This window comes from Tilletiopsis washingtonensis (assembly GCF_003144115.1).
Source record: "Tilletiopsis washingtonensis strain MCA 4186 unplaced genomic scaffold FA09scaffold_6, whole genome shotgun sequence".
Lineage (NCBI taxonomy): Eukaryota > Fungi > Basidiomycota > Exobasidiomycetes > Entylomatales > Tilletiopsis > Tilletiopsis washingtonensis.
This window is the reverse complement of record NW_020312003.1, coordinates 546,267-565,413: the sequence shown is the minus strand read 5'-3', so window position 1 is coordinate 565,413 and position 19,147 is coordinate 546,267. Positions and strand designations below refer to the sequence as shown.

At 67.3% G+C, this 19,147-nt stretch overlaps 8 protein-coding genes across 8 annotated transcripts in view; 5 read left to right on the top strand and 3 right to left on the bottom strand.

Annotated features, from left to right (window-relative positions):
• The first annotated feature begins 46 nt into the window (after window positions 1-46).
• On the top strand, window positions 47-2,899 carry FA09DRAFT_328850 (FMN-linked oxidoreductase). The gene is made up of 11 exons (XM_025741939.1): window positions 47-385; window positions 521-944; window positions 994-1,315; window positions 1,368-1,454; window positions 1,507-1,676; window positions 1,727-1,772; window positions 1,823-2,034; window positions 2,089-2,181; window positions 2,238-2,354; window positions 2,411-2,563; window positions 2,619-2,899. Exons 1-11 carry the CDS (start codon window positions 60-62, stop codon window positions 2,859-2,861), a joined length of 2,193 nt encoding a protein of 730 aa, XP_025599733.1. The 5' UTR covers window positions 47-59; the 3' UTR covers window positions 2,862-2,899.
• Window positions 2,900-5,652: 2,753 nt separating this feature from the next.
• On the top strand, window positions 5,653-6,596 carry FA09DRAFT_328849 (hypothetical protein). Its single transcript, XM_025741938.1, has 2 exons — window positions 5,653-5,823; window positions 5,879-6,596. The coding sequence occupies exons 1-2, from the start codon at window positions 5,661-5,663 to the stop codon at window positions 6,508-6,510; spliced, it is 795 nt and encodes a 264-aa protein (XP_025599732.1). The 5' UTR covers window positions 5,653-5,660; the 3' UTR covers window positions 6,511-6,596.
• On the bottom strand, window positions 6,566-9,725 carry FA09DRAFT_328848 (hypothetical protein). Its single transcript, XM_025741937.1, has 3 exons — window positions 8,822-9,725; window positions 8,229-8,763; window positions 6,566-8,179 (listed from the first exon to the last, which is right to left on the bottom strand). Exons 1-3 carry the CDS (start codon window positions 9,605-9,607, stop codon window positions 6,789-6,791), a joined length of 2,712 nt encoding a protein of 903 aa, XP_025599731.1. The 5' UTR covers window positions 9,608-9,725; the 3' UTR covers window positions 6,566-6,788.
• A 204-nt stretch (window positions 9,726-9,929) lies between these two features.
• FA09DRAFT_328847 (DUF590-domain-containing protein) lies at window positions 9,930-12,836 on the top strand. Its single transcript, XM_025741936.1, has 11 exons — window positions 9,930-10,191; window positions 10,247-10,324; window positions 10,380-10,577; window positions 10,635-11,076; window positions 11,136-11,249; window positions 11,316-11,750; window positions 11,805-11,883; window positions 11,943-11,964; window positions 12,026-12,122; window positions 12,181-12,272; window positions 12,327-12,836. The coding sequence occupies exons 1-11, from the start codon at window positions 9,947-9,949 to the stop codon at window positions 12,739-12,741; spliced, it is 2,217 nt and encodes a 738-aa protein (XP_025599730.1). The 5' UTR covers window positions 9,930-9,946; the 3' UTR covers window positions 12,742-12,836.
• Window positions 12,837-12,869: 33 nt separating this feature from the next.
• FA09DRAFT_295232 (hypothetical protein) lies at window positions 12,870-15,038 on the bottom strand (the record flags this gene model as incomplete). The annotated part of the gene is made up of 7 exons (XM_025740109.1): window positions 12,870-12,968; window positions 13,029-13,051; window positions 13,123-13,258; window positions 13,346-13,506; window positions 13,564-13,703; window positions 13,764-14,574; window positions 14,630-15,038. The coding sequence occupies 7 exons, from the start codon at window positions 15,036-15,038 to the stop codon at window positions 12,870-12,872; spliced, it is 1,779 nt and encodes a 592-aa protein (XP_025599729.1).
• Window positions 15,039-16,121: 1,083 nt separating this feature from the next.
• On the top strand, window positions 16,122-16,942 carry FA09DRAFT_328845 (hypothetical protein). The gene is made up of 3 exons (XM_025741935.1): window positions 16,122-16,500; window positions 16,567-16,776; window positions 16,834-16,942. Exons 1-3 carry the CDS (start codon window positions 16,285-16,287, stop codon window positions 16,933-16,935), a joined length of 528 nt encoding a protein of 175 aa, XP_025599728.1. The 5' UTR covers window positions 16,122-16,284; the 3' UTR covers window positions 16,936-16,942.
• Window positions 16,943-17,759: 817 nt separating this feature from the next.
• On the top strand, window positions 17,760-18,679 carry FA09DRAFT_328844 (hypothetical protein). The gene has a single exon (XM_025741934.1). It carries the CDS (start codon window positions 18,080-18,082, stop codon window positions 18,407-18,409), a length of 330 nt encoding a protein of 109 aa, XP_025599727.1. The 5' UTR covers window positions 17,760-18,079; the 3' UTR covers window positions 18,410-18,679.
• Window positions 18,680-18,822: 143 nt separating this feature from the next.
• The window catches only part of FA09DRAFT_328843 (hypothetical protein), a gene marked incomplete at its 3' end in the record, with an annotated part of 939 nt that continues 614 nt past the window's right edge, over window positions 18,823-19,147 (bottom strand). Inside the window, exon 4 of the mRNA XM_025741933.1 lies at window positions 18,823-19,147. Within this exon, the coding sequence (XP_025599726.1) occupies window positions 18,886-19,147 (262 nt within the window).

The window sequence follows — 19,147 nt, the reverse complement described above, 5'->3', positions numbered from 1 at the left end:
GACATCAGGCGCCTGCCAGAGGAAATTTGGCGCTCTCCGCACGACCACCACCCGCAACCATGTCTGCCACACTGCTCCTCAGCGATGCGCCCGCCGGCACGCACGGCACGGCGCAGCTTAAGCCCGAGTATGTGCTGTCGCATCGCAGCGCAGACAGCGGCGCACGCGACGACGACGCCGCCGAGGCGGCCACGAGCCACGTCGGCGACGGCGCCGAGCCGCCGGGCAAGAAGCTCAAGGGCGCCGCCCGCAAGCGTGCCGCGCGCCAGAAGCAGGAGGGCGGCTCGGTGAACCGAGCGCGCAAGTTCAACAAGATGAGCGACACGAAGATCAAGGGCATCTGCCATGCTGTGGCGCGAGGCGCGACGTGCGAGCGCGGCAACCAGTGAGTGCCGAGCGGGCGACGGGCATTGGCGTGGTGGGCCGGGGCCGGCGCAACTGTGGGGTGCCTTGATGTCTTGGCGAGCGAGCCTCTACAGGAATGCTCTTCTAGGCTGCGGTGCTGATGCTGCTCACGCAGCTGCAAGTTCTCGCACTCGATCGACGACTTCCTGGCGTCCAAGCCAGCGGACCTCAGCTTCATCGTGCCTCCACACCCGACGTCCGCGCTCAATGCGGCGTCTGCCGATGACCAGATGCGCTATCTGGACGCCCACTACGGTACAAGCCCGCCGTTTGTGCTGCCAGCGCCCGAGAGTGAAGCATCTGTGCCGCGCTGCCCGGCGTTTGAGGCGCACGTGGCGAAAAACGGCGGCGAGGCCAATGGCTGCCCGGCCGGCTGGAAGTGCCGCTTCCTCAGTGCCCACATCGAGACGTCGGAAGGTGGCGAGCGCCGGCTGAAGCAGGTGCAGCAGCGCGACTTCGTCAGCGGCACGGCGCCCATGTCGCCCGACGAGCTCAACTACGTCAAGACCGAGACGACCCGGTCTCTCTCCAAGCGCAGCGTGAGTGGTGCAGCGCGCGCAAGCTGCGCGCCGACTGACGTCTGCTCAGTACCCGCTGCCAATGAGCCGCGCTGTTCTGGCCATCCTGCAGAACGAGACCGACGCGGAGTCGAAGGACAAGAAGCCCTTCGGCGTGGACGCAGAGGCTGCACGCGTTGCATTCGATGCCGAGCAGGCACGCAAAGCCGCCGCAGCCGCAGCGCCTGCCGCAGCGAAGACCGAAATCGACTTCGAAGAGCTCGAGAACGCCATGAGCAAGCCGCAGCAGCGCGCAGCCGAGGCAGAGGCGAGCGGCAGCCGGCAGGGCGCGCCTGACTTTGCGCGGATCCGCGCACCGGAGAAGCGGCGACTCAACTGGAAGAACCAGCTGTGTGCGTAGGCAGCGTCAATGTCTGCAGGTCAAGACTGACTGCAGTACTGCAGATCTGGCGCCCCTGACGACCACGGGCAACCTTCCCTTCCGGCGGCTCTGTGTCACGCAGGGTGCCGACATCACCTGCGGCGAGATGGGTGAGGCTTGACGACGGTGTCGTCTCGAGGTCACGCTGACTGTCGAGCCCAGGACTTGCCGAGAGCTACTTGCAAGGCAGCAGCAGCGAGTGGAGTCTTGCACGGCGCTGGGAGGGCGAGCGGCAGTTTGGCGTGCAGCTGTGCGGCTCCAAGCCTGCTCTGCTTGTGCCAGCGGCCGAGGCGCTGCAGGCCGAGATTGGCGGAGGGCTTGACTTCGTCGACGTGAGTGATGGCCTTCCTCAGCGCCAGACACAGGCTGATGTTCTGCTCAGATCAACTGCGGCTGCCCTATTGATCTGATCTACGGCCGTGGAGCAGGTACGCGCCGCAGAATGCTCGAGACTGCGGCTGCTGACCCCTTTCTGTAGGCTCCGCCTTGCTGGACGCTCCGTCTCGGCTGTCGCGGATCGTGCGTGGTGTCAGCGCGGTCATGGGCGAGACGCCGGTGACCATCAAGCTGCGCACCGGCACGTCGTCGACGCGCACGGTGCACAAGCTCTTCCCGCGCCTGTCGAGCGAGCTCGGCGTCGGCGCGGCCACGCTGCATGGCCGCTCGCGTCAGCAGCGGTACAAGAACGAGGTGAGTGAGCTGGGTAAGCCTGCTGTGCTCCCGCGCTAACATGCGGTCGAACAGGCCGACTGGTCTTACATTGGCGAATGCGTGCGGACATACCGCGACACGGTGCGCGCGCACAACGAGGAGGCTAAGCACGCCGACCAGGAAGAGGTGCGCCTTTTGCCCGGTGGCCGAGCCTGGGTCCTGTCTGACCGAGCTGCGCACAGATGCACGAGGTGCCCATCTTCGGCGACGGCGACGTCTACGACTTCAAGTCGTATCACGAGCGCCGTGAGCTCTCAGACGTCGACGGCGTGATGATTGCGCGCGGCGCGCTGATCAAGGTGCGCTGCGCCACCGGCAAGGCCTGCTGCACGTCTTGCTCACGCACCTGCCGCAGCCGTGGATCTTCACTGAGATCAAGGAGCGGCGCGACTGGGACATCAGCAGCCGCGAGCGCCTCGACCTCGTCCGCCAGTACTCCGAGTGGGGCCTCACACATTGGGGCTCCGACACACAGGGTGTGCAGGCGACACGGCGCTTCCTCTGCGAGGTGAGATGTGTTTTGCCGTAGTGCGACGGGCTTCGCTCACCTAGCTGCCCTGCAGTATCTCTCCTTCACCTCGCGCTACGTGCCGATTGGCTTGCTGGAGCACCGCGCCAAGATGAACGACCGGCCGCCGACGTTCCGCGGGCGCGACGAGCTCGAGACGCTGCTGGCGTCGCAGGACTCGCAGGACTGGGTGCGCATCAGCGAGCTCTTCCTCGGCCCCACGCCCGACGAGTGGGCCTTTACGCCGAAGCACAAGAGCAACTCGTACGCCGACGGCGGCGGCGAGCAGCAGGGCTGAGCGCGCGGCAATGCCAGACAGTGCGCCGCAGAGGGGCCAATGCCTGTCTCACGATTGGGTTGGCCGCGTGCGGGTGGGAGCCGGAGATACAGCAGGGCGGCAGCGTGGGGGCAAGGTCCGGCCGATCATGCGTGCGACGCTTCGGGCTGTGCGAGGGTTGTGCTAGACGCTGCTGCCGTGCAGGGGCCCCAGATGCGGCGGCACCACGCAGGGCGATCAGGCCAGCTGGGCCCTGACTCGCATGCACGTCTAGCGGCGTCTTGATGCGGAGCAGGGGTCTGCGTCTGCTGCTGCGCACGTCGAGGGTGGGAGCTGTCAGGTGAGACACGCCCGTGCAGGCGACGGCTGCATGCAGTTGCGGGTGCTCGGCGCAGCGTGCCGCGCAGGTGCGCGGGTCTTGGGCGCGCTTCTATGCGCCGCTCCCACGGCTGCGCGGCGCGCCGGATGGGGCATCGGACGCCGGCGGCGCAGGAGCGCACGCTACCGCCGCCGAGACCTGCCCTGCATGCTGCAGCGAGCCTTAACGCTTCCTTCGCCTCAAGGTTTGCGCGCGCTGGCGAGACAGACGGCCCGGCGTGGGAGAGACGCATGCGACACAGCAGCCGGCCGCTCGCTGCTTATCCTCGAAATAAGAATGCTGCGGCGAGCGGAGGCCGCAGAGCATCGTGCGATGCCCGGCGAGCGCATCGGGCCGGCAGCCGGCCGTCACGCGACGCAGCGAGCGCCGACAGCTCGCAAGAGGCTCGCGCCGGCGCGCAAGGGGCCGTGGATGTCGATCACCTCCTGGCGCGCTGATCATCCGCATGGCGTGCTGCTTGTCGTGCTCCTCGCCGCACAAGCACGCTGCCGGCAAGTAAGGATCGCTTTGGCGTGCTCTGCGGGCGCGCTAGTCTCTGCTGCGGCTGCGTCATGGGATGGCGCGGGAGGGTTCATGCCCGAGGCGCTAAGCTGCTGCTCTCACAGGTACGCAGCGGCCATCGCCGCCCTAGCGCTGCAGCGGCACCCGGCTGCGCTGAGCCGGATGCGAGATTGTCAGGGCGACACCGTCCTCGAGTCGAGTGGTGTGCCGCAGCGGCTGCGTCGGTTCGACGGCTGCGGCGACGCTACGTCCTGCCGCTGCCCGAGCCGCCGTCGCCATCTGCATCATCCGTTCGCTGTTCCGCGCAGCAGCGCCGCCTCGCTCTGCCCCTGGCCTCCTCGCCGCGCCGCGTTTCCCGCTGCTGCTGTCCTAGCATCGCCGTATATTGGCCACGCAGCGGCCGCCAGTCGCCGACGACGAGGAGCCGCGCCTCCCGCTCGCGGCCCAAGCTCCAGCGCAGGGTCCCGGCGGAAGGACGTTGCGCTCGTGAGGCTTGGGAACGGGCGCCGGGGAGCGGGCGCGGGAGCCATGTGGCGCCATGCATGCAGCTCCCTGGCCGGCGCCGCACACGCGCCTCGTGCCCGCGTGGGTGCGGTGCACGCAGCGCAGCCGCGGGTGCGCCGCCGCAAGCCGCAGCCGCACCATGCAACCCGTTGTGCCGTCCCTTGCTGGAGGGCCATCGCAGGTGCATGCATGCACATGGCCCACGAGCTCGCGCAGGCCAGCGCAACGAGTGCAGCCGCAACTGGGCTGGGCTTGCTGCGACGTCGATCGTGCGACCGGCGCGAGGGCCGGCGCTGTCAGCGACGCAAGCGGGCGATGCATGAGGGGAAGAGAGACAGCAGGCACGGCGCATCGCCGGCGCAGGCCAAGCCTGCCCAGCCGGCGCGCGCTGACGTGTGGGGGGAAGGGAGCGAGCGAGCGGGCGGAGCGGAGCAGGCGGAAGGCCGGCGGGCAGGCCGACGGAGCGCTGCAGGCACCACACCAGCAGCACGCGCGACAGCTGCGCTGCACCAGCCGTCAGCATGGCGGCAGGCCGAGGCCGGCAGGGCAGCTGCGGCTGCGTGCGTGGCTGCCGTGCAGCGCTGCAGAGGACCGCAGCCGACCGCACCCACGCACCCACGGCCGCCGGCGCAGCTGCGACAGAAAGAAGCACGGCGGCGCAATGGGCCGCGCCTGCAGCGCAGAGCTCTCTGCGAACAAGGCCTGCAGCGGAGCACAGCTGCAGCAGCAGCGCACCACTCCGCCGTCTTGCCCGCATGGGAGTAGGTGCGCCGGCGGCGGCGGAGTCGAGCCTCGCGGCGGCTGGTGGTGTGCTCGACGGTGCGCACGCGGGCATATGCGCTGGGCCCTGGCGTGCACCGAAGCGCAGCGGGCGCCAAGGGCCGCGCGCGCCGTCTTGCCGTGCGCTGGGCATGCTGGGAAGCCGGCCGGCGCTGTCCTGCTCAGCTGTCCAGGAGCCATCGCCAGCAGCAGCTCGCGAGCTGCGCATGGGGCGCCACCATCGGAGTGCATGCATCCAGGCCCAGTGCTGGAGGGCTTGCGCGATGTGCGCTGATCAGCGCAGGCGTGCCGTGGGCCCTGGTGCTGCGTGCTGCGCTGCGGCTGCGGCCGCCTTCCCCGGCTCTTGCGCTGCAGCTTGCGCTTGCTCCGGCAGCCGTCCTGCGATACGCTCCCTGCCCCGACGCAGCCGCAGGTGCAGACGCATCTCGCGAGCAGGCGGCTGCCGTCGACTCCGCCGCATACATAAGGCAGCGAGCGCCGGGCCAGTCCGCCAGCAGCCGCCCGCCTCGCCCTCTGCAATCCGCTCTCTGCCCACCGCCATGCCTCGTGCTCCCGCCGTCATCCTCGCCTCGCTCGCCCTCGCCGCACTCGTGCGTGCGCAGCAGCAGGCCGCCGATGCGCCGCCCGCCAAGCGCGCCGCGCTGCCGGCCGGCGCCATGGCCGGCATCGTCGTCGCGGCCGTCTTCGTGCTTGCCGGCGCCGCTGTCGGCGCCTGGTTCGCACTGCGCCGCCGCGCCCGCCGGCCCGTCGAGCACATCACGCCCAGCGCGGCCAAGCAGCACATGGTCTCGCTGCCGCACAGCGCCGTCACGCAGCCTGGTGAGTCGTGCTCGCGCGTCGCGTCGGCCCTCCACAATCTGACACGCATGCGCAGGCCGTCCCGCGTCCGTGTCCTCGACGCTCGGTTCCGACGGCGAGAAGAGCGCGTGCAAGTCGCTCGACCTCAACCGCCTCTCCTACGGCGCCTCGGGCAGCGACTCGTCGCGCGGGCCGTCGCCGCAGCCCGGCGCCGTGGCGGACAGCGTCAAGCAGGCGCGCCGGCGCAGCGCGTCGATCAGCGACAAGCTGCCGCGCCTGCAGCGCCGCATCTCGGACGCCTCCATCGCGCCGGCCGCCTCGACGCTGCGCCAGCTCGGCCGCAAGCTCTCCAGCTCGTCTGTCACCGACGGCCTGCGCGCGCTGCGCGACGACCTCAAGGCCAAGGGCTCGGGCAGCGTCGTCGACCGCGACGCGCTGCCGCTCACGTCGTCCGACAGCCGTGCCGGCTCCGACGCCGGCCACGGCGGCGAGTTCAGCGCCTCGCCCAGCTTCTTCGTCGACGGCCTGAGCAACGAGTACAACTTTGTGCCCACCATCGTCTCGGCCGCACCGCCGACGCAGCTCGAGCTGGCACGCGCCGAGCTCGGCCACGGCCTGCGCCGCACCGGCAGCACGGGCACGAATCGCAGCACTACGCGCCGCCCCGTGCCGCGCTGGGAGCCCGAGAGCGACGGCTCGCCCTTCTGATTGTCTCCTCTCCCGCTGCGTCTGTGTATACCTGCGCCGTGCTGCGCCCTCGTCACCCGTGTCACCAAATGTACATCATTCCTGCTTTTCCATAGTGCGCGTGCCTACAGCATCAGGTCCACGCGCTGCTGCGAGCCGATGGCGACGACCTTGGCGCCGTACTCGAACGGCGAGCCGTCAAAGGCGACGAAGTCCTCCGACGGCTCCAGGCCGAGCATGCTCTCGACGCTGAGGAAGAGTGTCAGCGCCAGGTAGACGTCATTCCGCGCGAGGTGCACTCACTTGGTCGAGACTAGCTCGATGGCCTCCGCCTGCTTGAGGCCAGCCTGCTCAGCAGCCCAGGCAGCATCCCAGAGCAGGCTGGTCGCCTGCCAGGCCTCCTCGAGCTGGAAGCCGACCTTGACGCCGGCCTTGCGCAGCACCGACAGCGTCGTGTCCCGGCTCAGCGGCGGGCCCGGCAGGTCGCGGCGCGCGTCATACTCGACGTTCCACGTCTGCGGGCGCAGCAGCACGCCGACGTTGGCGCGCGCCAGGGCCTCCGGCAGGCCTCCGTGTGCGGCCTCGTGGGCACCGGCGAGCACCAGACGCATGTGCGGATGCTCGTGTGCCAGCTTCACTAGCGCACTGAGCCGTTCCGCGCGGCTGGCGGCCACGACGAGCGGCAGGTCGCCGCGCACGACGCGCTGCCACACATCCGCGTTATCGCTGCCGCTAGCGTGCGCATGGATGCGGTCGCTGCCGGAGCGAAGCAGCGCGCGCAGCAGGCCGATCTGCTCGGCCTCGGAGAGGGCGGATCTCGCCTGTGACGTCTGCAGATGCGAGATCTCGGCGTGCAGAGCCACGACCGAGGCGTTGATCGCCGAGTGCTCCCACGCATCGAGCGCTCCGGGCGCCCAGCGCGTCGATAAGCCCGAGACGAAGCCCTGCGAGCGCGGCGCCGAGACGACACTCGTGAAGCCGGCGGCGTGCGTGCGCAGTGCATCGTTGCCGCCCCACTGGATGACGTCGGCTGCGCGGGCTAGCGGCCTGGCGTCGTCGCCGACGAGCGCCGCGAACGATGAGCGCGCGGAAGCGAAGCCGTCGCTAGTGTCCGGCTCAGACGTGATGTCTGCGAGGCCGAGGTCGCCGCTGACGGTGGTCAGGCCCGGAATGATGGTGCCGCCGCGCAGGTCGATCTTGCGCGACTTGGACAGGCTGCTGGCGCAGGCCTTGCCGGCGCAGGCGATCTTGCCGTCCACCACCTGCACCTCGCCGCCGCGCAGGGCGGTGCGCTCGATCTTGCCTCCGGATGTCCGCGCAAACACGACGCTCACGTTCGTGAACGTCACGTCGCTGGCTCGGTCGATCGGAAGAGGTGTCGCGCTGGCCTGCAGCGCGATGATGTCCGGTCCGCTTTCGTTGACGCGCTCAAGCTCAGCTGCGAGGTCAGCTGCGGGCGGGCCAGGCATGTGGCTAACCTGGTGCGCGACGGCGGCCTCGGCAAGAGACCGGTCGAGCTGGGGCACACCGTCGATCACAACTTGCACGGGCGTGGCGCCGAGCGAGAGCGGTGCGCGGTCCCAGAGCACGACGTCTGCGTCGTACTTAGGCAGCACGTAGCCAAGGCGGTGGTCCAGGCCGAGCGTGCGCGCCGCGCCGCTGGTCATCGATGTGAGTGCATTGGGGAAGCCTGGTAGGTTCGTCAGCAATGCACAGCTGAGCATGTCGACTGGCCTCACCGTAGTGAGCAGCCTGCGCTGCCTGGTTCAGCACGCGCCGGCTGTCCGTGACGGGGTGGTCGCTCTTGAGATGCACGGTGATGTTGTGCGACGCAAGGATTGCAGGTGCAAACGGCGAGCCAGCGATCGCCTCGACCTTGTAGTTGCCGTTGAGGCTGAAGAGCGCCACAGCCGGCGTGCCGCCGTACGTGCGCTTGAGCAGGTCGGGCACCAGGTACGCCTCGTGGGCGTGGTGGAAGGCTGCGAGCGGGAACTTGAACTCGTTGGTGTGGCGCACGTACGCCTCGAGGTCGATGGTCGTGTAGCAGTGCGTGTTCACCTTGACCTTGCCGCGCAGCACGTCGACGACGGCTTCGAGCTCAATGTCGTCCGGGAAGACCTCATCACTTGGCGAACCCTTGCTCTTCACGCGAGCACAGAAGGCGTCCTGCTGGTTCTTGAGAGTGCGTGCCCGCTCGAAGAGGCCGCGGAAGGCACGAGCCTCGTCCATGCGAGTCATGTCGTAGCGACGCCGAGCATTCTCGCCGCACGCCATCTGCAGAAGCTCACTTCAGCGGACCTTCAATGCGCAACCCAACCCTGGCTGAGCTCACCTTCATGTAGCGGAAGGCGCTCTGGCCGGCGGCCCGCTGCATACCGTCGTCGTTGCCCTTGCGCTGCTCCTCATGCGGCAGCGCCAGCGACGCCGGCGGGTCAATGACGCGTTTCCAGCCGCCAAGGCGTGCGTCGCTGCGTGTCTGCTTGCCAAGCTTGATTGGGAACGCCTGGCCGCCGACGTTGTTCGCCGAGCCGGGCAGCACAAGGCCCGTCGTGGTGCCGCCGCTGGCGATGCGCTCGAAGGAGACGTCATGCGGGTTGAGGCCGTCAAGCGAGCGCAGCGACGGCGTCAGCGTCGACGCGGCGCTGTTGTGGTCCATCGTCGCCGCGAGGCTGGGCAGCGAGTACACGCCGGCATGCACGTGGATGTCGACGATGCCAGGCGTGAGCCAGCGGCCGTGCGCCTCGATGACGTCCCAGCCGTCGCTGCTGCGGCGTGCGCTGCTCTCCGTCACGTCGGCGATGAGGCCGTGCTCGAGCCAGACGTCGGCGCCGTGCCGCACCTCCTCGTTGTGGCCCGTGAAGACGGTCGCGTTGCGCACGACGAGCCGCGGCGCCTCGTCGGCCGGCTTGGCACGGTCGGAGCGGCGGCGCTGTGCGAAGTGCTGCGGCGGCCCAGAAGGCATGTGCAGCGCCGCACAGCGAGCAGCGACGTCGTGCGCCGGCGGCGCTGGCGGATGCGGCGCCGGCGGCTCGGGGCGCGGCGAGGGCCACACGGGCAGCAGCTGCCAGTACACGCCGGCGCCGGCAAGGAGCAGCAGGCACGCGAGCAGGCGCGCCATGCTTGCGCTGCTGCGGCTGCGGCGGACATCGATGTACCGCTGTGCCAGCGGCTTCTCCTCGAGGCCGATCATCTTGGGCTGGGTACAGAGCAGCCTGTGGCTCGCGGCAGGAAGGATGGTGGTCGTGTTCAGGGTCCGCCGCGCCGCGCGCCGCCGCAACCCACGGCAGCAGCAGCCGCGGCCCGTGCGCGGAGCGCGACTGACGTCTTCGTGCTGCGTGGCCCGAGCTTTGCGCTTTGAGTTGCTCTCGCACGATGTGGAGGCGCGGCGGCGCGCGGTGGGAAACCCTGTTCGCTGGCATCTCCTCACTTCTTCCTGCCCACCACACGCACCCTCACCATGCCCGACCCCTCCGTCGATCTCGTGCTGCTCTTCGAGTGCGCACCCTCGCACGCGCTCGAGGCCGGCGCGCAGCCCGACGCAGCCGCCGACCGCGCCATCGCCGCCGAGTATGCGCGCCTCGTCTCGGCCATCCGCTCCGTAGGCATGCGCTTCACTGCGCGGCCGGGCGCCGATAAGGGCACGGTGCTGCTCTTCGTCAAGGCCGAAGCTGAGGCGCTGGTGCACATGCGGAGGGCTGAAAAGTGAGCCGCGCCAAAAGAAGGGAGTGTCAGGGCGCAGACTGATCCGGGCGAACAGCATGAAGGACTTCCTGCACGGCGCCGGCGGACCGCCGGGGCCCGGAAGCGCATCACAGCCCTTCTCTCCGGCCGAGCGGTAAGCATTCATGCTCTCACTACTGCTCTCCCTCTTCTCACCCTCCTGAACACAGTATCCGCTTCACACACGCCCTTCTCACCTCTCCCGCCTCTGCCGAAGCGTCGCAGCCGTCGGGCGCCGGTCTGGCGATCAAGAGCTCTGCCTACCCTCATCTCCTCGACATCTTTCCCGTGCACGACACGGAGTACAACCGCGTCTGGCTTGAGCGATGGACCAAGCTGGGCAGCTTGCTGACCATCAAGGACGGCGAGTGAGTCCCGCATCCCCTCTCTCTCGCGAGACGCCGAGATGCTGATCGCCTCGCTAGCCTCGACGATCTGCGCGCCCAATTCGGAGAGCACGTGGCCGTCTACTTCGCCTTCCTCGCCTCCTACTTCACCTCACTCCTCTTCCTGGCTCCCATTGCCGTCTCCTTCTGGTATTCCGGCTGCGTCTTTTCGCTCTCCTACTCGATTCTCCTCGTCGCTTGGTCGCTGATCTTCACCGAGGTCTGGCGCATGCGCGAGCGCAAGCTCAGCGTTCGCTGGGGCACATACGGCACCGAGGCGGTGGCCGAACGTCGTCAGGACTTCCAGCCGAGAACGGTGAAGGTGGACGAAGCGACGGGCGAGAAGGAGGAAGTGTTCGAATGGTGGCGTCGCGAAAGCCGCATGGCCGTGTCACTGCCCGTCATGCTCTTCTTTGCCGCCCTCCTCGGCGCTACCTTGACGACGATGTTTGCCGTCGAAGTGTTTGCGACGAAGCTCTACGTGAGTGGGACCGCAGCTGTGTCCGCTCTGCCTGCGCTGACGAGGACGACGCGCATCAGGATGGAGTCGGAGCGGCTCTCCTGCCTCAAGTGCCCACGATTCTCTTCGCCACGGCGGTGCCGCAGATCATGGGAGCTTGGCAAGCTACAGCCAAGGCACTGACGAAGTGGGAGGTGCGTTACAGACATGGCAAACTAGCTCTCCTTGCGCTCTTGCGTCTAACGATGTCACTACTGCAGAACCACTACAGCGCCCAAAATCACGCCGACGCGCTCACGCTCAAGACGTTTGCACTGCAAGCATTCGTTTCGTACGGCGCGCTCACTCTCTCGGCGCTGGTGTACATCCCGTTCGGCCAGTCGATCATGAACGAGCTCGTCTCTCGCGGCTACTTCGCCGGACACATCTCTCGCGCACTTGCCCGCGGCACGCTGCACCACACGCCGAGTGGAGAGGTCGCGTTCGACATCAACGCTGCGCGGATGCACAACCAGCTCTTTGCCGTGCTCACCACGACGCAGGCCATTGGCGCCTTTACGGAGCTCGTGCTGCCGTTCATTCTGCGCAAGGTGGCAGAGTATCGCAAGCAGCGTGCAGAGGGTGGCAAGACGGGCAAGAGCCAGGATAAGTTCCTGCAGCGCGTGGCAAAGGAAATGGCGCTGCCGCCGTACGAGGTGAGTGCGAGCAAGATCAGGTGCAGCAGTGCCAGCCGCTGACACCTCACACAGACGTTTGGCGATTACGCGGAGATGGCGACGCAGTTTGGCTACATTGTGCTGTGGAGCACCATCTGGCCCCTTGCGCCGAGTAAGTGCTGCCCTCGCCTTGCCTCGGGCAAATTTCCGACTGACGTTTGCTTTGCACAGTCATGGCGCTCGTCAACAACTTGTGCGTGCTACTGCTCGCTGCTGAGGGAGAATGCCTCAGCTGACTCGCTCTCCCCGCACAGCTTCGAGCTACGCTCCGACGCACTCAAGGTCTGTCTCAACTCGCGTCGTCCCGTGCCTCGCCGCAGCGCCACGATCGGGCCCTGGCTTGACGTCCTGGTGCGTAGCATCGCTGGGCCCGTCCTGCGTCTGTCGAGGCTGACACGCGTGTTGCCAGTCCTTCATCGCCTGGCTGGCCGCACTCTCAAACGCCGCCCTCGTCTATCTCTTCCAGCAGGCGCCGGACGCCCATCTCGAGGGACACTCGGTGTGCGTCAGACTTCTCTATGCCGTGCCGCTCAGTCGCTCACCTTTCGCTGCCAGGTACGAGACGAAGATGCGCACGCACCACGCCGACATCACCACCACCAGCGCCAGCGGCTTGTCAGAGCGGTACTGTCCCCTCGTGCCCTCTTTCCTCCCCTGTTCCAGCGCCGCCTCGGCTCTCGTCGCCGGCCTTCTCCTTGCCCTCGTCGCCGAGCGCGGCTACAGCGTGCTTCGCAGCGCCGTCCGGCATCTCCTCGAGCGCGCCCTCTGGCGCGGATCGGCCGAAGAGACGCAGCTCAGGCGCCGCGACTGGCAGGCGCGCCAGATGGCCGTGGCGCAGCACGGCATCTCGGCGCCGACGCCGATGCCGCCGGCGCTGCCCGACAAGGAGGGAAGCGCGGACGGCGCGTTCTGGGATGCAGAGGCAGATGAGAGCTCCAACTCCATCGCGGGCGTGCAGAAGCGCGAGTAGAGCACGCGAGAAGCACGACGAGAATGATGAAGCTTCGAGTGTCGCTCGACGACGAAGCGACAGACACGAATGAAACGATACGATTCTGCGCCTCCTCTGCAGCCGCGCGTGACCACCGTGATGCGCCCTTACTCCTGCTCGGCCTCGGCCTTGCGCTTGCGCACGCCCTCACGCACCAGGCTGACCTCGACCTGCAGGCCGGCGCGCAGGAGCACGTCGATCCAGATCTAGCAGAGGAGGGACACCGTCAGCTGTGCGTCGCCCAGCGCGAGTGAAGAGCTGCTCACCTTCTGTTTGGCGCGCAGCGAGTCTGCAGGCGAGCACGAGGGCCATCATCAGCAAATCATCCCCGAGTATCGCTTTCTCCTGTCGGCGACTCACCACCCGGCCCCTTGACTTCGCAGAAGCGCACCGTCTTGTCGCTCATGCGCCACACGACCAGGTCGGGCAAGCCGCCGGCGATGAACTCCTCTGCAAACATCTGGCAGACTGTCGCAATCGCCTTGCCTCCCATGCACTGGGTAAGGAAGAGGGTAGCGCACGGGCATCAGCAGGGTTGCCGCAACGGCGCATGCAGCGCCAGCTGCACTGGGTCCGCACGCACCTCGGCAATCTCCAGGAGGTCTTGCTGCGTGTAGAGATCCCAGCGACAGCCAATGGCGAACGAGCGGCGCGGACGCTCTCGTTCGTCTGCTTCACGAATGAGCGCTAGCCCACCCGTCTCTTCAATGAGCGCCAGACGCTCTCGGATCTGCGGAGCGCGTGCTGTGCGCCAGAGGGAAGGATCAGCTATGCCACAGATGCCGCGGGCAGCTAACGCACTTATGGCAAAGGAATCCTCGCCCAGATCAAGCGGCGCGGATTGGAACGGCGTCTCGAATGCACCGTCGACGGGCGCGTAGAGGACATCCCACATGACGAGCGCAAAGATCATGCGCAGCACTCCGCCTTCGCAGTGGAAGCTGCGTGGCGTGGTCGGGTTCAGCGAGACAGCATGGCGCGCGAGGACGCCCGATGCTCACCCGGTAAAGCCCTCCTCCGCATAGCACTGCAGCACATAATCCTCTACGCGACAGGACTTGCCGTCGAGGCCCTCCCAGACCGTTGCCATGCTCCTTCTCTCCTCCAGCACGTAGGCGCTGCCGTTTGCGGCGGTGCTGCCGCGCGCCGAGAGCAGCATGGGGTCCGACACGGCCTTCTCCATCTTGAACGGTCGGCGCGCCGGGCTCACGGGCGAGGGTCCACGCTCCACCTGCACGAGCTTGCGCAATGCGCGCCGCTCATTCGTAGAGTCGACGGCGCCGGGAGAAGGCGAGGGAGACGAATTGCCCCACGGTCCTCGTTTCGGCGGCGCAGGCGGCGGCGCCATGGCGTCCAGTCTCGTGCCTCGAAAGATGCGCTCGCGACACGTGGCGAGCTTGGCGTAGGAAAAGTCGTGCTTGCGCGAGAAGGCGATGCGCAGCTGCGACTCCAGCCGGACGATGCGACGCTGCAGCGTGTCTTGATAGATGAGATGCGTGTCTGGATCCTCGATGCCTTGCACTGCCACCTCGAGCGCTCTCGCCTTGCCCTTGTCAGGTCGCTCCGAGTATGCGCCCAGGATGAGCGCCAGTCGATCGTACCACTCGCCGCGCCGCCCTCGTCGAAAGGCTCGTTGTGCAAGAAGCGCACGCAGCACTTCTTCCTCGCGCTTGTACAGCTTGAAGTGTGCCAGGGCAGTGGCGCCCTTGAAGACTACGCGCGTCAGAGGCCAGCCTGGGTGGAATCGATTGCGGAAGTAGAACTGTCTCTGATCGCAGCCGGCGCTGGAGGCTTCGACGTCTCGGACGTGCACTGCCAGGAAGGAGTCAGACGAGCGGGCGCGGCCAAGTCGAAGCGCGCGACTTACTCTTCCACTCTTCATACACCGACTCGAAGAGCGTCTTGACGCGTTCAAACGCCTCTTTGCTGCCGTCCTGCTCCAGCAGACCCTCCACCTCCGCCTCGACACTGGCGGCGCGCTGCAGCGCAATGAGATGCTCTCGGCTTTCAAAGAGTCGCTCGCTGCGGCGGAAGGCGTACTGCGGATACACGCGCCGCTTGCTCTCCGCCAGCACGGCGGTGGTGAGGGCAGAGCGCTCGTCGGACACTGCAGCGCGGTAGTAGACGAGCGCCAGACGCGTCATGAGGGAGCGAGTGGCGGGAGGAATGCGCACTACCTCGCCGACCGTCTCGCGCAGATGACGTTTGAGGAGACCGGTCTGCGAACTCTCTGGGGCGTCTTGCGCGGATTCGCCTTCTTCCTTCTTCTTGAACATGCCAGGAAGCAGGCGCTGCCCTTCGGCGCCGAGAATGGTGCCGATGACGCCTGCACGCGTCGAAGTTGAAGCCTTTGCCTTGCTCAGCGCCGGACACGGCAGTGCCTTGAGCTCATCGAGCGTGAGCAGCTCGAGCACAGGAGCGAGCTCATCGAAGCCTAGCCCTGCTGAATCGAGACAGAAGTGCATCGCTTCGTCGTCGGCGACGCCTTCTTGCTTGAGAGCAGCGGGAGGCGCGCCACAGAGGGGCGGCAGAGCGGCGGCGATGTCGGGCAGGTCGCGCTCGTCGTAGCGCAGACGATTGAGACGCAGCCAGACATCCTGTCGCTGCAGCAGACGAGCGAAGAGATAGCGCGAGGCAGCTGGTGCGCAGAAATGCGGTAGCAATCAGCTTGCGTGCCTCGCCGCTGTGATGCCAGCAGCGGAAAACTCACGAGGGAGCTCGGCGTACCGCCTCAGCAACACCTGCTCGACAGACGAGAAGAGGTAGGCCTCGCCCTCGAGCACAGTGTCGACCATGCGTCCCAGCACCGCAGGATACATGCTGATGCGCCTCGTCTCTTCCTCCTCGCCACTCGGAGTGGGCGAGGCGTCATTCTGCGGCGATGACGCGTCCTCTGCGGGACTTGGCGGCGGCATCGGCGACAGGCCTCGCTCGGCCATGTGCTCCTCCTCGGCACGCGCAAAGCCAGGCTCCTGCTTGATCGAAGGCGTAGGCGGCAGCACGGCCAGGCGCGGAGCTCCGCCTCGCGGCTCGGGCGTCTCGGCGCGGCGCGCCATCTTCTCGGCTGGCAGCGCCCCGTGTGCCTGCGGTGCCGAGGGCGACGCTGAGCGCTTGAGCGCCGCCATGGGCCCGACTTCGAGCCACCTCGATACGGCGCCGAAGATGTGCGATGCAGAGCTTTTTGAGGCGGCCTTGAGGATGGTGGAGAAGAAGCAGCCCGCTGCACCCTGCCGCTGACTACAAACGGGCATAAGCGGCGCGCGGGCAAGATGTAGTGCCACATACAAGGCCGGCGCAACGCGCACTTTGGCCGCGACGCGCCGCTCCCACGCTCCTCTATCGGGCTCGGGCGAGCGGCGGGCCGAGCGCCGGGCGGAGCGGACGCCGAGTCGACTCGCCTCGCTTGCCTGGCTTTCAAGCGCCTCGCTGAATGCGGGGTGGAGGCGGGGAAGGGGGCAGGAGCGCAGTTGCGATCTGCGCTGCCCCTTCTCTCCCACCACCATCACGACCCTCTCTTGCGCCATGCCGCAACCACAGCTGCAGAGCATCGCTGCGGCGCGGCAGCAGATCCGCGACATGCTCGAGGGCATGGTCGACGCCAACTCGCCCGGCTTCACGCGGCACTCGCTCGACGCCTCGCTGCGCCTCACGCACCTCGAGCGCACCGACGACGGGCGCAGCGCCAAGGTCGTCTGCACCATGCAGGTCACCGAGGGCATGAGCAACCACTTCATGAATGTGCGTGTTGCGTGCGTGGTGGGCCCTCGCGCGGCCCTGCGCTGACTGTCGCGCGCGGCGCGGCAGATGCACGGCGGGTGCGCCGCCAGCATCTGCGACAATCTCACCAGCATGGTGCTCTACCTGCACACCTCGGGCGTCTACGGCGAGCCATGGTCGCTGCTGGGTGTGTCGCAGAGCATCCAGATGCTCTACTTTGCCCCCTGTCCCGTCGGCAGCTGGATCGACATTGAGTGCCAGACCCTCACCGTGGGCAAGAGCGTGGCGGTGATCCAGGTGAGTGTGCGCCTCTCGAAAGTAAGATGGAGGTGCTGACGAATGGGGGCATAAAAGTGCGACATCTACGTCAAGGATGGAGAGAACGGAAGGCGCCTTAGAAGGGCAAACGCGGGCACGCATACCAAGATCGACAATTCGAGCCAGGCGAAGCTGTAGCAGAGGGGCGAAAAGACGTTGATGCAGGAGATGCGGGTGGAGAGATAGAAGAGAGTGGAATGGCAGAGACGACGTCACGCGAAAGTCCTCGCCTGAGTGGTGGCAGGCCTGACCAGGGAGAGGGGGGGGGGGGAGGTCCAGAGGCGGAGAAGTCGCGCCTGGATTGCCGAGGATCTCTGCGAGGAGCGCCTCGATGTGGCAGCTGCAGTGAGCAACTCTGGCAGTCTATCCGGAGGCGCCGAGGAGGAAGAGGGCGATGGAGTTTCCACCTGCGTTCCGCCATCGAGGGCACGAGTGGAGGCGAGAGAGAGAGAGAGAGAGAGAGAGAGAGAGAGAGAGAGAGAGAGAGAGCATTCAGTTGGCTGCAGAGGGGAGCGCGAGGCAGCGCTTGCTCCCTCTTTGCCCAGCGTGCGTCGTGTCATTGTGCGTCGCTGCCACTTTGCTTAAGCCATCAGCGCCGCGAGCCTCGCTCTGCCCGGCGCTGAGCTGCGGCCTCTCGTGGTGGGTGTGGGGGGCATGGGGCGGTGTTGGAGCGCGCCTGGGCTGCAACGTGGTCAGGGTGTGCAGGACCTGATCGGCTGGCTTTCCTCCCCTTGCCCCCCCAGAGCTGGCAGCGAGCATGGTTGCAGCGGGGGCGCAGACTGAGCCAGAGCACTCTGAACTCTCGCCGTGCTTGCTGCTCAGCGGCATCGCGATGCCAGCATCGGTGCGGGCGCGGCGCGCGGCGCGCGTCTCGCCTCGCTTGCGCCGGCGCTGCGGCTTGCGACTTCGAGCTCGACGCACGGCGCCGCCGCCGCCGCCGCCCGCGCGTCTGCCAGCTTGCGACACAACCACAACCTCCCCCTCCAGCGCGGCTCTCCCCGCGCGCACCACGTGTGCCACCCCTCTCACCCCACGCTCGCTCTCCATCTCCGCTCTCGTTGCTCGGCCAGAGAGACTCTCGAGGCCAGCCCAAGCGCAACACGTGACCCACGCCTCTTTCCTGGCTCTCGCGCGCGCCCTGCACATCCAACACCTGCGCGCTCAGCTGCTTCCACAGCGACAGCGGGCCTGCCCAGCGCTTTTCTCAGCCGAGACTCCGACCTTTCTCTCCTTTACGCGCGTCGGGCCAGCCGTCTTTTTTGCGCAACACGCACGAAACGCCATGGTCTTCTTCTACGTCCTCTTTCTCGCTCCCATCGTGCTCTACCTGCTCTCTCGGCGTCTGCGGCTCGCCTCTTCGCCCGCGCGTGCGCGCGCATACGACCCCAAGACCGGCCTCGGCCGTGGCGCTCCGGGTTTCCAGACCAACGTGGCGCGCGTCGCCGTGCCGGCGCACATCGTGGCGCGCATCCGCGCCGGCGAGGAGGTGTCGGCAGAGGAGATTACACGCGCGCAGGATGAGGCGCGAAGGATGAGGGAGAAGCAGCAGCAGGGAGAAGAGGAGGAGGAGGAGCAGAAGAAGGGAGGGAAGAGGAGGAAGGGAAAGAAGTGAGCAATGCGGAGAGAAGTTTGCATGGCATGGTGTGTGAGATGGGTCGACAATGCACTCCCGGACAGACAGAGGAGGATGATGTGTCGCTCGCACGCTTGGATGTCACTCTCGCTCCGGCATATTCTGCATCGAGCCCGCAACGTGCGCGGCGGTGCGAACCATGCCCCGGTGTTTGCATCGGGGCCGCGCGCCGCGGGAGTTTGGCTTTACTTGTTGATCAGCCAGGAAATCCACACACACACACACACACACACTCTCTCTCTCTCTCTCTCTCTCTCTCCGCGCTGGAACTCCAGCTACTCTGCCCTCGCCTTCAAGTTCCGCCAATGGGCGGAAAGCTGACATGCCCCTCTCCGCGGGGGGGGGGGGGGAAGTGAGCCGTTTCGAGGGGCGTCCAGCCCCCCCAGCAGCGCGGCACGAGCAAGGTCACATTGGGGGGGGGGGGCGAAGGGTGGTTGCTGGAGTGGGTGTGTGTCTCATTCCATCCCCTCCAGTGACGCTCTCAACCACAGCCTCGTCTCCTGCGTGCAGTTCATGGCCGCATCCAAGCGTGCCAGCTGCCGCGACAGCTGCGTATGCTGCGCGTCCCGGTCCCGCGGCGCCTCGTCGTCGCCGTGCTCGTGCTCGTGCACGTGCATGCTGAGTGCCGCAAGGCCAAGGTAGGAATGCAGCAGGTCCGGCATCTCGCCCTGCGTCTTGCCCAGACCTCCCACGGCATGCTGCGCGCCCAGCAGCCAG

Coding starts and splice junctions, on each gene's coding strand:
- FA09DRAFT_328845 (XM_025741935.1), top strand. CDS start 16,285: ATGCCGCAACCACAGCTGCAGAGCATCGCTGCGGCGCGGCAGCAGATC. Junction 16,501..16,566: donor TGAGCAACCACTTCATGAAT/GTGCGTGTTGCG, acceptor GCGGCGCGGCAG/ATGCACGGCGGGTGCGCCGC. Junction 16,777..16,833: donor AGAGCGTGGCGGTGATCCAG/GTGAGTGTGCGC, acceptor GGGGCATAAAAG/TGCGACATCTACGTCAAGGA.
- FA09DRAFT_328848 (XM_025741937.1), bottom strand. CDS start 9,607: ATGGCGCGCCTGCTCGCGTGCCTGCTGCTCCTTGCCGGCGCCGGCGTG. Junction 8,764..8,821: donor GCGCCTTCCGCTACATGAAG/GTGAGCTCAGCC, acceptor GAGCTTCTGCAG/ATGGCGTGCGGCGAGAATGC. Junction 8,180..8,228: donor AGCGCAGGCTGCTCACTACG/GTGAGGCCAGTC, acceptor CGAACCTACCAG/GCTTCCCCAATGCACTCACA.
- FA09DRAFT_328844 (XM_025741934.1), top strand. CDS start 18,080: ATGGTCTTCTTCTACGTCCTCTTTCTCGCTCCCATCGTGCTCTACCTG.
- FA09DRAFT_328849 (XM_025741938.1), top strand. CDS start 5,661: ATGGCCGGCATCGTCGTCGCGGCCGTCTTCGTGCTTGCCGGCGCCGCT. Junction 5,824..5,878: donor CAGCGCCGTCACGCAGCCTG/GTGAGTCGTGCT, acceptor ACGCATGCGCAG/GCCGTCCCGCGTCCGTGTCC.
- FA09DRAFT_328850 (XM_025741939.1), top strand. CDS start 60: ATGTCTGCCACACTGCTCCTCAGCGATGCGCCCGCCGGCACGCACGGC. Junction 2,182..2,237: donor AGCACGCCGACCAGGAAGAG/GTGCGCCTTTTG, acceptor AGCTGCGCACAG/ATGCACGAGGTGCCCATCTT. Junction 2,564..2,618: donor CACGGCGCTTCCTCTGCGAG/GTGAGATGTGTT, acceptor GCTGCCCTGCAG/TATCTCTCCTTCACCTCGCG.
- FA09DRAFT_328847 (XM_025741936.1), top strand. CDS start 9,947: ATGCCCGACCCCTCCGTCGATCTCGTGCTGCTCTTCGAGTGCGCACCC. Junction 11,751..11,804: donor TGGCGCTGCCGCCGTACGAG/GTGAGTGCGAGC, acceptor CACCTCACACAG/ACGTTTGGCGATTACGCGGA. Junction 11,884..11,942: donor CATCTGGCCCCTTGCGCCGA/GTAAGTGCTGCC, acceptor TGCTTTGCACAG/TCATGGCGCTCGTCAACAAC.